The following is a 16,112-nucleotide window of genomic DNA, read 5'->3' on the forward strand; positions in this document are numbered from 1 at the left end:
TTTTATTATAAAATGTCACATTTCGTTGTATTATAACACAATTTTAAAACTACGTTTAAAAATACACAACTTATAACAACTAACAAGTGCATGGTGCGGGATTATATGCTCATTTTTAACTAATGAATGTTAATTATTTGATAACATTTCAAAGCTTTGTTCGAGAATAATTTTTAAAATGCGGTTTAATATTTTGATTAGGACCGAAATACTGCTTCTATGATAGCTTTTAGCAACTGAATACATTATTATCTATTTTAACGTGTTATATAAATAAAAATATTAACTAATTTTTATAATAATATCTAATTGCTATTTATTATTTTAATTAATTATAACTAAAATAATGATATAAAAATATTAGTTAAAAAATTAGTAATAAGTATTTTATAAAAATTAATATAATCCAAATATAATTTAATTAGAAATAAAAATTCAAAAAAAGTGTAGCTCATAGAATTAACAACCGATTTAAAGTTCAATAAGCAATTAGACATATTCTTATCAATAGATAGAGCAATAAGCTATGAGGTTTATAAATCAACTCGATTTTATTTTTAGTTATATTGCATTTTTTTTTTCCGATGGAATATATCGTTATATTTTGTTATAGCTGAAATAGAATTTAATATTTTGCATTAGCAGCCAGTAATAAATTTAAATTGCTAAAAATAAAATAAAATAAAAATCAATGAAAAAAGACAAAATGAGAAGGGGTATATTGGTAAATAAAAAATAATAATGTAAAATAAATATTGATGAAATCAAATAAGATGTTAAAATTAGAGAAACAGCGCAGGCTGGGTGGCAACGGCAGCACTCTAGTGACTTGAGGGGGCAGAGGCCAGGGGGAATTAAAAAAGAGTCCAAAGATCCGTCCTTTGCTACTCCTCAAAGGATCAGTGAAGGCTGCTAGTCAAAACTGCTCTTCTTCTTTTTCATCACTTGCATGATCCAATCTTAAGCCCTATATATCAGATAAACCCACTCCAATCTTTGCAATCTCACTGCTTTTTTTCTCTTTGTTTCTCTGATCGGATCATGGCCCATTCGGCAGCTGTTTCGCAGGTCAAATTCACGCCTGAAACTCTTATTTAATTTTCTCTCACTTTATTTATTCCTCTGCAACCAAACACAGTTTTTTTGGAAACCCGTATGGGGTATTAAGTATTGGAGATCTTTTCTCAAACAAAAGTTCAATATTTTGTGTTGCAGGTTTCATTGGCTGTTCCTGTTGGGAGCGATTCAACTCTGCGAAGATCAGTTTTTAAGGTAGTTGGTTTGGTTCAGTTTTTTATTATGATTAGAGGATTTACGTACTGTTTGGCTAGTGTTTTACCATAAGTAAGAGTATATGCTAATTTTGTTTCCGAGAGATGAAAGTTGGGCTCTTTGCTTTTTGAGTAATTATATGATGTAAAATTTGGGTATATAAATCTTGGTTGAATGGACCCGCTATTGCAAGTATCAGAAATTTATTTATTTTTAAATTTTGTACTGATTGGTACATCACTTTGTCATATTTGATGCACAGCTCATGTTTATAGGTCCCACTATCCGTACTAGACTCTGGTTTAGGCATCAGATTCGGGGTGATAGTATAGGGGTCTGGTCAGATGTGTTTTTGATGTTTGTTGATGGAGATGGAGAAGGGTATCCATTAAATATTGAGACATATTATTATCCCTTCTTCCTTTTTAATTTGTTGTTCTTATTTTTGTGGTACTACACTATTATGTTTGATCAAATTTGTATATATACTTCTTTGATTTAAGGCAAGCATCATTCTACATTTTAAGATCCATGCTAGTTTGATCCTGTAAATTGGAATGAGACTTGGAATTCTGCTATAGAATGATATTCTTTTTTTGTTGTTTTTCCTGCAAGTAGAGGTCCAACTTCTTGTTTTAAATGGAAATAAAATCTGTTTCAAGTATGACTCTAAAATTTCCTTAATGTCTCTGGTTCTCCAAAATCTACGAGAATTTTATTTTGGATTTCTTTTCTGGGATGCAAGATCAAGCAAGCTTGCTCTAATTTTTTCTTATATGTAATTGATAGGTATAGCTGCAGTTCCAGTGGTTACCTTTATGAATAATCATCAAAACTTTAGGCCTAATAGAAGATGAAAAATAATAGGGAGAATTACTTTGCACTTTGGGCTGAGGAAATGTTTAAATTAGACATGTTAATTATATATAGGTTATATAATTTATATTGCACACCATCCTTTCGATTTTAGTCTTCTTTTTATGGGCATGTCTAAAATCAATACTTAGTACCTTTTGGATATCAAGCTAGAATGTGTTTTTTTTTTTTTTTTTTTTTTACGATTATGTTTCCATGCTTATGAAATTTGAATATTGCAGTTCTTTAAATGCTTCTGCATGCTATTATCTGTTAGCAGTTACTGAAAAATTATTTGTTAAGTGAAGTAAAGTATCCCCAGTGGAAGTGGAAGCTAGATTATTTGATAAATGCTAATCAATTAGATCTTGTATCAATGAGGTGTATGAGTTTCTTTTGTTGGTTCAATACTGCATTTCTGAACAACTTTCTACTGTACGATAATGATAAAAATTCAGTAGAACATATATTCTCCTAAATCTTTGGTATTTCTTTATTGGCTATTGCTTTTTGACAGTCAAATCCGAAAGTGAAAAAACTAACCAGTAAGAACTTGTAAGAAAGGGGGAATAGCCACTGAGTCTATCAGACTCTATCTTATGTTGTGCATGTACTTAAATTAGTTCTCATGCCATTTTGCACTTGATTTTGTAGCAGCCTCACAGTGTAACCTTCAACGATAAATCATGGGCCCCCTCCTTATCTTTGGACTTGAAATCAAAAAATGCTCGATTGAAAAATCGGTACATGGTGTGCATGTCAGTGCAACAAGCCAGCAGATCAAAGGTTGCAGTTTCACCTTTGGAACTTGAAGATGCCGAAGAGCCTCCATTGAATATATACAAGCCCAAGGAACCTTACACAGCAACCATTGTCTCTGTTGAGAGGCTTGTAGGCCCAAAAGCTCCTGGAGAGACATGCCACATTGTGATTGATCATGGTGGTAATGTTCCTTATTGGGAAGGACAAAGTTATGGTGTAATTCCTCCTGTAAGTTAATTTTTTTTTTTTTATCATGTGTAGCTCTTTATATATTACACTTCACTTTTGTAGTTGTGCTAAGCTTTTTTTTACTTGGTTCCTTCTTTGTTTTCTGGTTGGTGGGTCTAGCTAGGGGAATTAATGGGGCATTTTATGCTCGAAAGCAGAAGTTAGGCTTTCTTTGATGTGTGAAAATTGACTCATCAGTATTGTTGTTCAATTCCTTTTCTGGTTCTGGTCTACATTTGATGTCCAATCTTGCCAAACTGTCGGTGACGACTCAGAACCTACTGCCTTAAAAGCCTCATTTGTCTCCTATAGCTAGTCTTGGCATTATAATATGCAAATTATGACATACTGAATTTTAACTACTGGGTTTACTAATTTACCTCTCTCCATATGTAGGGTGAAAACCCAAAGAAGCCAGGGGCACCTCACAATGTACGTCTTTATTCAATTGCATCAACCAGGTATGGGGACAATTTTGATGGCAAGACAGCTACATTGTGTGTTCGTCGTGCTCTTTACTATGATCCTGAGACTGGAAAGGAGGATCCTTCAAAGAATGGTGTATGCAGCAATTTCCTTTGCAACTCAAAGCCTGGAGATAAAGTTCAGATCACCGGTAAAGCCCTACTATTTTTTGGACTACAAGGATCGCTCAATGATCAAATCTTTTATGTATTCCTTTGCTTTGAATGTTGTATATTTGATGCTTATCTAATATTTAACTTCTATGGGAAAGCTAAGAAATCAATCAGAATTTTCCTCAATCAAAAGACATGATATTATGGGTGTTCACCATTAAGAGTGTGTGCATGTGTGCTGCTGCTGCTTAATTCTTGCCTATACACATATGAGCAAATGGATTATCTGGAATTGCTTGATAGAACAGACTTATGTGTCCATGTGCTTAGGTTTAAAATACTGTACATGCATTGGGGGGTGGGCAGGTAGATATCAGTGTGTGCATGTGCAATTGTGCACATGAATTTGAAGTTTAGTGTTCAAATAAAAAATCTATTGTTTATATAAATTACATTGACAGATAACATAGGCTAGGTAATGGGTAATGGCTAGTGCATTCTTTGTCTTTGTTATTTTCAATATCCCTCGACTTAGTGCTAGAATATTTTTGCAGGGCCCGCTGGCAAGATAATGCTTTTGCCTGAAGATAACCCTAATGCTACCCACATAATGATTGCTACTGGAACTGGTGTGGCTCCTTTTAGAGGCTATCTTCGACGTATGTTCATGGAGGATGTCTCTAAGTACAAGTTTGGTGGCCTTGCTTGGCTTTTCCTTGGGGTGGCAAACACCGATAGTCTCCTCTATGATGATGAATTTACAAAGTATCTTCAGGACTACCCAGATAACTTCCGCTATGACAAGGCACTTAGTAGAGAACAAAAGAATAAAAGCGGAGGAAAGATGTATGTGCAGGATAAAATTGAGGAATATAGCGATGAAATCTTCAAACTCTTGGATTGTGGTGCTCACATTTATTTCTGTGGGCTAAAAGGAATGATGCCTGGGATCCAAGATACACTGAAGAGAGTTGCAGAGCAGAGAGGAGAAAGCTGGGAACAGAAGCTCTCACAGCTCAAGAAGAACAAACAATGGCACGTGGAAGTGTACTGATTTCGGAAACCAGAAACCTGTTCTCGTCTTTCTTCAGACAAAAAATGCAGTAGTCAATTCCTGATTAGTAAAATTGGCATTTTTCATTTGTTATTTGGTCAGCTTTGCAAAAACTTTAGCTGCTACCATTCACATCTGTATTATTAAATAATCAAATTCCCTTGATTAGAACAAATCAGGAACCATTTTGGTTTTGTAATTCTTAAATATTATTGTATTTGCTGTGTTCTTTGCTCTCTGCATGCCTTTGCTTTTACAAAGCCTAGCCATCTTTCTTGCAATGGTAGTGACATTTAAAATTGAGCAGGTTGAGGTTGAGGCTGAGATTGCGGTTGGCAAAAATATTATATAACGTTTAAATTAATTTTTAAATATTAAAATAATGTTTTATAAAAGGTTAAATATGTCCGACTATCTTCGCTGTTTTGTAGCTGCATGACTGACAGGGAGGGTGTAAACCAGCTACGCTAAGCTTGGTTCATTAACAAACAATTGGAGATGAATCGAGTATCATCAAGTTCATGAAGTTTGCAAGTCTAATCAAGGTTAATTATTTGTAATCAACTTATGTTATAAATTTAATAATTAACAAATTTATTCAAAAAATAAAATCGATGTTAGGGCACTTTTTATTATAGTATTAAATATAATTTTTTTGGCAAATAATTTTACAAGGAAAAGAAAACATATTTCTGAAATATAGTGAAATCAATAAATACATCTTTTTATTTTCAAAAATTGAATACAAATCACCTTCCTCCATTCAAAACTACCCTAATTTAGGCCAACTTGCTTTATAAGTTGGGTATAAGAGGGGAGATAAAAAAAAAAAAAAAGTAAAAAGACAAAGGTAACCTTTATATAAGGCTTTTGACATGAGCTGAGAATTAAAATTGGAATTAAGGTTATTGTTCTCACTTGGCTCCATGTCTTCTTTAAGTGGTGCAATAGTGCCTTCCATAGTATTATTTTTTAATAAAAGCATGATATTTTTTAACATAGTATTAGAGCAAATTAAAATGATATTTTGTTTATTTTATTTTCTAATATTTGCATTTGTTGTTCCTTTTTAAGTAAATTGAATTTTGTTATTCAAGTTTTGTATGTACATAAATAATGAAAAAAAAAAAAAAGTTTATTAAACCTATTCATATGTTACTCCCAACTAAAATCCATCATGGCATATAACTTTGTTCATCACATCTCCACACACTTTTTTTTTGGCAGAACTCCTCTCAACTATTTTAATATCATATACTACTTACTGTTCCATAATACTTGTCACATATGGAATTTTATATTCTTTAAGAAAACCATTAAATGTGTCTAAGTTATAATAAATTATCGAGTAAATTGACTATATTACCCTTAATTTAATATTAATTTTCAAAAAAAATTATTAAATTGAAGTAATAATTATTGACCATATACAAAGGGTAAACATGGAAAAAAACATTTATTACTCATTGAAACCACAAATGTGACAAGTATTTTAAAATAAGTTATTTTCTTAAATGTAACAAGTATTATAGAATAGAGATAATATTTGTTTTTGGCTTTTGTTCTGGCATATATATATTTTTTTTCAGCCACAAATAATTTTTTAAAATTCTTAAATCTCCTAATAATTTTTGTCCAACATTATATTTTGTGATCGTATCTTAATTTCAAAATCAATAAATTTTTTGTTAATCTATTTTTCAAAAAGTCATTTGAAATATATTGCATGTAGAAATCTGTAGCTATTTGAGGCTAAACGTTAAATGTTATATGATTAGCCTTTCATATAACACAGTCTTTACCTCTAAAAACTAGTTCAAATAATATATTACCGATGTAATAAAAAATAGCATTTAGTCAAAACATTAAAACCTACTTAAAAAGTTGTTGCCCGATATATCCTTTAATGTTGAAATATTATTAATTTTAACTCTAAAATCCATTTTGAATGCAATACAACTAAAATTTTAAATCAAAAGGTAAATGTAAAGTTCAAATTGGATGCAATTATAATAACTCATCAAAATTTGGGGTATTTAAGCCAAATAAAAATGTTCCACTAAGTGCAATAAATGTTAATGTTTAAAGACTAATTTATCCTTCAACAATTTGAAAGGAATTTTTGGAGAGAAATAATTGCATAATGGAGACTAATTTAATGAGCTCTTCAAATCTCAGGTGACCTTTTATTGGCTAAAAGTAAAAGCATGCATGGTTTGTAGTTCAGCAAATTTTTTTAATTTTGTTTTAGCTATTTTATTCAGAAATAAAATATTTTAAAATTATTATAATACAAATCACCAAAATATATCAAAAGATAGTACCAATATTAATTATTCTAATTTTAACTAGCACTCTAATAGAATTAATTATTATTATTATTATTATAACATTTGCAATTATAGTTGTATCTAGTATTCTAATTAGTGCTATACTCTATAGTATTATAATTATGTATAATATCATAATACCTCACTCTATTAAAAAATATATTTATATTTTTAATACCCCTAAATAGTTAACATTTTTGTGTTATTATATATTATAACGAGTTATTCCTTTCAAAAAAATTATTTCTAAATGTAAATATCTTTTGGATCTAAAGATAAAAAATATTATGAAAAGTACTTTTCACATTAATTTAAAGCTCCATTTCTTTCCAGAAAATAAATTACCTTCGGAAAATCTTGAAAACATTTACTGAAAATATTTTCAAATAACTTATTTTTCGTTATTTGGTTGTAATTTGAAAATTAGTTAAAAATATTAAAATTTTTAACTCATAAGACCATAAAAATAAAAATACTAATCATACAAATTTCATATTTTAAAAATTTTATTGTTAAATATAAGAATAATGCAAAAAAAGATAAATTATGAAAGTCGTCGGCGACTGCCAATGGTGAAAATAGTGGTTACCGATGATTAATAAATTAATAAAATATAGATTTATAAAGTTATAATAAGTTTATTAAATTTCGAAAAATGTTTTACGCTCTTAAAATATGGCTACGGATGATTGTTTGTCATCTTGAACTTGGACTAAAAATAATATCTTGAACTTGAACTCACAAAACTCAATGTAATAATTGAAGCAATGCATTTAATGCTTGTAAAGAGGAAGAATAAAAGCCTCAAAAAAATTAAAAAGGATAATTACGACAATTTAAATAGAAATGGTGGATTTGATCCGGTTCAAAATTATCCATTTAGCACTACTCTAAGCCAAATTCAATTTATTTGATTTACAGTGATTTGATTCAATTTAAATCCAACCAATAGAATTCTCACCCTCTCACCCGTACATGCAAGGAATCTTTAACTACCATAACTTTTGGTAGTTTTTTGCCCCCTAGGCCCTAATTACTATCTCTCCTCCGTACTTGTCACATCAGGCGAAATTTAACGTCTTTTCAAAAAATTTATTAAATTTATTTAAATTATAATAAATTATTAAATAAATTAATTATATTATTTTTAATTTAATATCAAATTTTAAAAAAATTATTAAATTAAAGTAATAATTATTAGTTATATAAAAATGATAAATATGAAAATAAAAGATTTATTACTCCTTAATGTTGTAAATGTGATAAATATTTTAAAATAAATTATTTTTTTTAAAATGTAATAAATATTATAGAATAGAAATAACAGTAATAAATGTCTTCGAACTTCCTCTTGGATGTCTTCACATTAATTACTGATTTTTTATTTTTTCAACTTGCAATAAATCACATTTTCCAATAAATTTATGATTTTAAAATTAAATTTTTTTCTAAAATTAAAAACTAAATAAAAAGGAGACATCCTTTATTTGGTTTTTTTTTTGAATTTTTTTCTTTTGATTTAGTGGCAGGGAATAGTTCAAATTAATTATAATTTTGACTTAATCCATTTTTATCTTTATATTTCAAGGAAGAATATTATTTAGTCTTTTTTATTATAGTCAACATATTAGTCAGTCAACATATTAGATGTAAGAGAAAATTTTAAAAAATTTTATAACAATAATTTTATGGAACAGAAAGTTCTAAAACACACATACTTACTTTAATATTATTCTTAATTATTGTAATTACAAATTATACTAATATAAAAAACTTTTACATTTTACTGCTTAAAATCTAATTATTAATTTTATATTTTTATGATTAAATTTATTTGTATGCAATTTTAGTAAAAAAACATTTTTTAGTAAATACATTTTTTTAAATAGGTATATTTAATAGTTTATATAAATTTATGGCATTTTCGTATTTCTTTAGTCATTTAATGGCAAAAGCTATTATATTGGATAAGAGGGATTATCTTATTGCACAAAAAGGAATTTAAAAACGTAATCATTGTATTAAAAAAAAAAAAAGTAGAAAGCTTGACGATAATAGAGGAGTTAAGTAATAATTCTGCCATAATTTAATAAAAAAAGTCAAAAAAAAATATATAAATTTTTTAATAAATAAATGCAAAAACTATGAAAAATCACATAGTTTTCAACTCCATGACCATATTATAAAGGCTCTCAATTCAATAATTCTCCTGTAAAAGTTGCAGCTTTACAGATTTTCTCTCTCTCTGTACACCTGTAGATTGTAGAACCAAGGACCAACTTGTAACCCTCTCTCCTTCTCTCTTTCTTTCTCTTCCTCTCTCTGTTGAGGGGAAAAAAAGAAGGATTTTGATTTTTTTTTGAAAGGTTGAAGGATTTGGATTTGAAGTCTGATTTCAATTTGTTGACAATATTCGCTGGTGAATTCTAATTCCTTCTTCTTCTTATTTAGATCTTTATTTTTCCATGTTTTACTCAATTTATCATCTTTTCTCCTTTATATTGCTTTTTGTTTCTTTTTATTCCGATTATTTATTGCATTTAACAATCTGTTTTGCATTTAAATCTAAAAAATTTGTGATTATTTGACAATAATTTCAATTAAACATTTTCCAATCTCATTGATTTTCGATTTATAAAGTTGATATTTTGCTTTCCCATATTGTTTGGATGCTGAGAAAAACAATAGAAAGGAGAGAAATTTTTGCATTTCTTGATTCATTTATGTATTCCCCCATGCTGGACAGCGAAAATGATTGATTCTTAGTTAATTTTCCTGCTTTTCATCTTTGGGTTTACCAAAATAGCAGCACAATCATGTGATTCTTCCTCCATCATATAAGTAACTAACTTGGGATTGTATCTTTTGGTTTATGTACTAATACCCACATTTGTTTTTTTTTCTTTCCTTATTCATAATTGGAATTCCCCCCTTTTCTTTCGACCCATGTTATATCATGTTCAAAGTGATAATTTCCATTTTTTTTCTTCTTTTTTTTTTTTTTAAATTTAATTTGGTTTGGAGTCTTAGTCCTCTATGGGTCTCCTTTATAGGCTAATTTGATTATTTTTTTCTTATACGCAGAATGTTTTGAGCTGCAGACAACTCGGTGGAGACAAGCTTTGTTGAATGATTTTTGGACCATCAAAGAAATGAGTCGCGTATCAGAAATTCATAGGCCTCGTTCAGGTATGCTTGAACCAGACATTCTTGTGATTCCTCAAGCAATATTAGGCTCTGTTCAGTTTCTGTTCAATTGGCTGATATGTTCTTATTACTTTATGTAACTATCTACATTTTTGTGACTTGCACTTTGAAGGTAGGAGAAGATTAAAAGAATTATTGCAACAAAGTGATAATCGTTTCTGTGCTGATTGTGCTGCTCCAGATCCTAAATGGGCGTAAGTCCATTGTCTTTATAACTTAAGATTGTGAATAGTTTCCTTTTAGTGGAGAAAGCTTTATTGGCTGACGTTAGCCTTTAATAACGTGGGTGCACGGGGTTTAACATGACGAGAGAGTGCTAAAACTCTTATGTAGCCCAGCCATTTAGATGTGAAAGGGAACAAAAAGGTGATGCTTCCGCTTGAGCCTCTTAATTGCACCACTTCTTACCAGCAAATTGCTAAGTAACATTTTGAGCATATTGTCCTACAAAATAATTACATGAATAAAGTGATATGAAAAAACAAGAAGTATACATTGTCTAATTTATACACCATATCAAGTTATGGAGGACTCGGTTGTCTTATCTTCAGGTCTGCAAACATTGGAGTCTTTATATGCTTAAAATGTTGTGGTGTGCACAGAGGCCTTGGTTCACATATCTCAAAGGTAACATTCACATGGTGCCTCCAGTTATATTATCTATCACCGGTTGTGCATTATGCATTTATAGTTTGTGGTTGTTTGCATCTTATGGAAGATCTACTGATTGTTGAATTATCTGTATTGTGGGTTGTATTAGCTTCCATATCTTAGAAGATTACTGACGTCGAGCAGTTAAAACAAGCAGAAGCATATTTGGGCCTAGGAGATAAAATAAGTTGTTTAATTTTTGTTCTATATCTCTTGTACTTTTTATTTTGGATAGCTATTGAAAAGCACCAAATCAGTTATGTGCTTAAGTTGTGTGGGTCGATGTGTTAAAGTATCTTAGTTAATGCCTATCCAAGCTTACAACTTCTCTTTTGTCTGTGTGCATGTATTTTGTCTATATTCTACAGTGTAATAATGTCCATGACAAGTTTTTAACTGTTTAATCGTGATCACTTGTGGCAATGTTAATTTGGAATTTTCAGGTTTTATCTGTGACATTGGATGAGTGGACTGATGATGAAATTGATGCCATGATGGAAGTTGGAGGAAACTCTGCTGCTAATGCTATATATGAGGCCTTTATACCTGAAACAGTTACAAAGCCAAGACCAGATGCTAATCACGAAGACCGAAGGAAATACATAAGGTCAGAAAAGATTTAGCTGCAGATTTCTGTATGAAAATCAACATTAAATTATTGATACCTTCTAATGGTCTTCAAAACTATAACCAACTCTAATTATTTATATGTTTATGCATTTGTTCGCTCATATGGTCAAAGTAAGTCACCATTTTTGGAGCTTGGATCTTGTGTAAATGATAACAGAGTAGTTAGTATTTAATCATGCCTTGGTTGTTGGGTAATCCCTTACATACTTTCATTTTTCATGTAGGTCTAAGTATGAGCTTCAAGAATTTTTGAAACCTAGCTTGCGGATAACATCGGGAAAGCCTGCTATTTCTATTCAATCAAGTTTTTCTAGGAAGATTTTGGATAGTTTTCGAAGTACAAGTACATCACAAGACTCGGTAAGTTTTCCTTTACATCACAAATAATTTCCATGCTTCTCGCTATGCTTGGAAGATCATGGACTCATATTGTTGATGATGAGGAGACAAACTTGCCTCCAACCTGTACAACCGTGCTGTTTTCATACATCTAACAGACTCCTATTCACTTTGAAATCATTTATTTTTCAGATTGAAGGAATTGGATTCAACCATCAAGTCATTTCCATACATGAGAATTGACAAAATAGAATTTGCTGAATTGAGTTATTGCAAAACTTGAGTTTCCAAACAAGGGGTTTAATGTTTTGAGTTGGTAGGGTTGAGAAGAGAGTGAATAAAGTTTGTATAGAAGAAAAGTGAGTGATAAGGTGGTATCAAGAGAAAAGAAGGAAGTGACAGAGATGAATAGTGTGGAGGGTGGAGGCGATAGCATACGTTATGGGTAAAATGGTCCTGTTACTATTCTAACAGCAAGTCAGTAAAATATACCCTATCAAAATAAAAATTTGTCCATTGAGACACTTGATTGCAACAAAATAAAGTTTAAATACTAGAGACGAATTTTAAAAAATAAGAGACGAATGGTGTAGTTATCCCTTCACTATTTAATAGAGAGGTTACCTTTGAACTTGATATACTATAGAGATTTTCCAGACAGTCATTCCTTATGTACTTGAGTAACCAAGGAAGACCCAATTTACAACTTCACTGACTTCAAAGGAACTCAAGTCTATTCATATCAGGAATTTATAAGATTGGAGATAGGTTTACAGTCAAGGCCTTGGATCTATATTCGGTATTTGGATGTCTGAAGAAAAAGGAATGGGGGAGAACCTTTGGAAAAAGGACAAAGAAATTTAAATATATTTTACTTGATTGGGCCATAAACTAATTGTTTTTATCAATTTGATTGAGATTGTTAATATTTTTACAAATTTGAAAGGTTGAAGTATTGTTGATAAAAATTGAAAAGATTAGCTAAAAATGATAATTCATGCAGAGTTAAGTTTTGGTCATTGAGCTTTAATAATTAAAAAGTGGCAGAATTTGGTTTGACTATATATGTTGTGCCATAATCTGAGTAACTATAGCCCATTTGATGCTGAAATTTGCAGGAGGATGTGGAATCTATTGGATTATTGAAGGTGAAAGTTAAAAGTGGTACAAATTTAGCTATCAGAGATATGATGTCAAGTGATCCCTATGTGGTCCTCACTCTTGGGAAACAGGTTAATCACTTTTTTCTTCCTTCTATTTTCAAAGTCCTTGGTTGATACAGAGTTAATACTAATCTTTTAATTGTAAACTCATTCTGATTATTGGCATTTGGAGTGGGATTTCCTTTTATCCAATTTCCCTTTTGTGCATGCACAGGCATCAATGCCAATTTGATTAACAGTTAATGATCAGACGTTTGCTAAAGATTGGTTGAACATATGGCAGTTCATAGAACTATTGTGATGTAGAGGAACACATGTGAAAACTTAGTTTGAAGTTGGCATACATATTTTACTGTTTCAATTCTTATTGATGTAATTGATAATTCTTGTTCTCATTAAACAAGTGATAAAAGTTACCTCTGGATCTGATCTTTGATGGTACTTAATACTTATGACAAAGTCGGTTTTTTTGTTATCAGACAGTCCAGACAACTGTAATGCAAAGCAACTTGAATCCAACTTGGAATGAGACACTAATGCTGTCAGTTCCACAGGATTTTGGGCCTGTAAAATTGGTAAGCTTGTTTATCCTTTTTATGATGCCACAAATAGCTAATTCCTCATATTCAATTACAGATATGGAGTTCTAAGAATAAGGCTCTTTGACTGCTTTATTGATGATGAATACAGTCACTTAGTTGATGTAGAACTTCAGGTTTTATCATCTAGAGTAACTTTTATTCAATAGCTAATCTGTCGAATTCTACAAGAACTAAAGCATCTGGCTGTTAAACCATATTAAACCCTAAACAACCAAATTTATAAGAAAATCCAAGCTAACAAACACAGTCATTGAATTTCTTATTTTGTGCTGCATCAACAGGTTAAATACTTCTGAATTGAATTTGTTCCATACAATGATGTTGGATAGGCATTAATTAGCATTTTGAAAATTTCTGTACTTAGAATCTTCGAAACTTACCTTAAACACGGACTTTAACAACATTTAATCAACATTTTCAACATCAATATAGACAGCAGTTCAAATTAATAATGCCAAATGGATCCTATGAGACTTACTGAGCAAATTGTACAACATGTGATATAAGACAACTTGCAGCTTTCATTATTTAGGCTGGAATTTGGTTTCGTTTGAAACCGATGTAACTTTATAGTTTGAATTGATATGGTTAGACTTAAATTGAAACCACCTTGAAGTTAAGGTTCTTTAATACCTGGGCCTACATTATTATATCTCTGATTTTTCATTTCACATGTTGCAGCAAGTTTTTGATCACGACACATTTTCAGCAGATGACATAATGGGAGAAGCAGAGCTTGATATCCAGCCGTTGATAACGTCAGCAATGGCCTTTGGGGACCCAGAAATGTTTGGAAATATGCAGATAGGAAAATGGCTGAAATCACATGACAATGCCCTTATAGATGATAGCACTATTAATATTGTCGACGGAACGGTGAAGCAGGCGGTATCACTCAAGCTCCAGAATGTTGAATCTGGGGAACTAGAACTAGAACTCGAGTGGCTGCCTCTTAACCAATAGGTACATACTACTATTGTTCATCATTCTTCATTAATAAGAATCTGTAATACTTGACTGAGTTAATCAATATATACTTGTCTTCTTCTTTCAATTTTATTCATTCATTTGTTAGTTTTAATCTATCTCTCCTTTTTTCTCCCTTTTTTTGGCCTAATGATAAAAGAAACCCAGAGCTTTAATATTAATAAATGGAAAAATTTACAGTATATGATCCTTGTAATTTGTTAAATACAACTAGTTTGTCCCTATATCTTTTAAAATATATCAATTTATTCCTATATTTTGCTTCTGCTACACTACTAGGTCCTTATATCTATTTTTTTTTGTTTTTTCCATTAAGTCAATAAGAAAACACAGAGGTCATATGAGAGATATTAAAATGTTATACTAGAAAAAATTATAATATGGTCCTTATAGTTTGAGAATACAACTAATTTTTCTCTGTATTTTTTAAAATATACCGGAAGTGAGAAGATAAAAGGGTTACTTTCGTCATTTTATATGACACTTAACGGAAAAGATATAAAAATTGAACGAGAGGACCTCGTAGTCTGACGGAAGTAAACAATAAGTAAATTTTAGTCTATTTTCTGTAACACAAGGATTGACTAGTTGTACGCATAAATCAGTGACTATAATAATTTATGAAACTACAGTTGAAATTTAAATTTTAGAGAGTAATAGTCTTTTTTTTTTTTAATTTCCTTTTAAACTCAGTTAAGCTTCATCCTGATTATGAAATTCTTTTGATAAATGGGTTTGATTAGGCATTCTTAGACCTATTCACGGGGTCTGAATTTGGGAAATATCAAATTTTATAAAACATTCGGCCTGTTTGGCATAAAAAGATTACTTTTTAATTTAATTAGTAATCCGTTACATCGCATTACATTAGGGCTTACCAAACATAACGGTAAAAAAATAAAATTGCATTACGGCTTATCAAATATAAAAATTTTTTTTACCGTGGATTCATTTACAATTTATTATACTAAGTGAAGGTAAACTCAACTATGGTTCAATTAGATGTCCAGGTAGAAATTTTGATGGATAAGCTATGATTCGATTCTAGTTCTTTGATTGTAAGAATTAGACTTGCTCTCCTTCCAACCCATGATTTAAAACTGGTTCAACCAAATTGAAAAATTTATAAATAAGATATTTGAATTGAGAGGCAGCCAATTAAAAACCATCATAATATAGTCAAAACCAAAATTGTTATTTCATTCTATTCAGTTTCGAACCGAACTGACCATAATTTTAAAAGGTATAATTCTAGCTTTCAAAATACAAAAAATTATAAATATTTTCCTCTCATCTAAATAAGAGAGGAAAATAACAAACATAAGAGAATTGCATATTATCTTATATAGTTTTGCCTTTCTAAGCTAGGGTTTGCTCAAAACCCAAGTTTTCATTTTATGTCATGTAAAAGAAAAAGTGGAATCATTGAAAAGAAAAGGTGAAAGCTCTATTTC

At 30.4% G+C, this 16,112-nt stretch overlaps 2 protein-coding genes across 3 annotated transcripts; both read left to right on the forward strand.

The window, feature by feature from the left end:
• Nucleotides 1–797: 797 nt before the first annotated feature.
• RFNR2 (root FNR 2) lies at nucleotides 798–4,985 on the forward strand. 2 transcript variants are annotated; one of them, XM_012220229.4, is made up of 5 exons: nucleotides 798–1,068; nucleotides 1,216–1,272; nucleotides 2,782–3,117; nucleotides 3,514–3,733; nucleotides 4,250–4,985. In XM_012220229.4, the coding sequence occupies exons 1-5, from the start codon at nucleotides 1,042–1,044 to the stop codon at nucleotides 4,747–4,749; spliced, it is 1,140 nt and encodes a 379-aa protein (XP_012075619.1). In that variant the 5' UTR covers nucleotides 798–1,041; the 3' UTR covers nucleotides 4,750–4,985. The 2 variants fall into 2 exon arrangements, with proteins under 2 accessions (XP_012075619.1, XP_012075620.1); XM_012220230.4 differs by having other exon boundaries at nucleotides 870–1,068; nucleotides 2,785–3,117.
• A 4,263-nt stretch (nucleotides 4,986–9,248) lies between these two features.
• LOC105636852 (putative ADP-ribosylation factor GTPase-activating protein AGD13) lies at nucleotides 9,249–14,725 on the forward strand. The gene is made up of 9 exons (XM_012220228.4): nucleotides 9,249–9,498; nucleotides 10,164–10,268; nucleotides 10,399–10,480; nucleotides 10,838–10,913; nucleotides 11,381–11,544; nucleotides 11,792–11,927; nucleotides 13,025–13,138; nucleotides 13,549–13,644; nucleotides 14,353–14,725. Exons 2-9 carry the CDS (start codon nucleotides 10,232–10,234, stop codon nucleotides 14,632–14,634), a joined length of 987 nt encoding a protein of 328 aa, XP_012075618.1. The 5' UTR covers nucleotides 9,249–9,498; nucleotides 10,164–10,231; the 3' UTR covers nucleotides 14,635–14,725.
• The last annotated feature ends 1,387 nt before the right edge of the window (nucleotides 14,726–16,112 follow it).

The sequence above is a fragment of the Jatropha curcas genome, chromosome 10 (assembly GCF_041381405.1).
Source record: "Jatropha curcas cultivar XTBG-Jc1 chromosome 10, XTBG_Jcur_1.0, whole genome shotgun sequence".
NCBI classification, from domain to species: Eukaryota; Viridiplantae; Streptophyta; class Magnoliopsida; order Malpighiales; family Euphorbiaceae; genus Jatropha; species Jatropha curcas.

Excerpts from the sequence above, each read along its gene's own strand:
- RFNR2 (XM_012220229.4), top strand. The coding sequence starts at position 1,042 with ATGGCCCATTCGGCAGCTGTTTCGCAG. Across the intron at positions 1,069-1,215 it reads ATTCGGCAGCTGTTTCGCAG|GTTTCATTGGCTGTTCCTGT; the intron begins GTCAAATTCACG and ends TTTGTGTTGCAG. Across the intron at positions 3,734-4,249 it reads AGATAAAGTTCAGATCACCG|GGCCCGCTGGCAAGATAATG; the intron begins GTAAAGCCCTAC and ends ATATTTTTGCAG.
- LOC105636852 (XM_012220228.4), top strand. The coding sequence starts at position 10,232 with ATGAGTCGCGTATCAGAAATTCATAGGCCTCGTTCAG. Across the intron at positions 10,914-11,380 it reads TTGGTTCACATATCTCAAAG|GTTTTATCTGTGACATTGGA; the intron begins GTAACATTCACA and ends TGGAATTTTCAG. Across the intron at positions 11,545-11,791 it reads GACCGAAGGAAATACATAAG|GTCTAAGTATGAGCTTCAAG; the intron begins GTCAGAAAAGAT and ends TTTTTCATGTAG.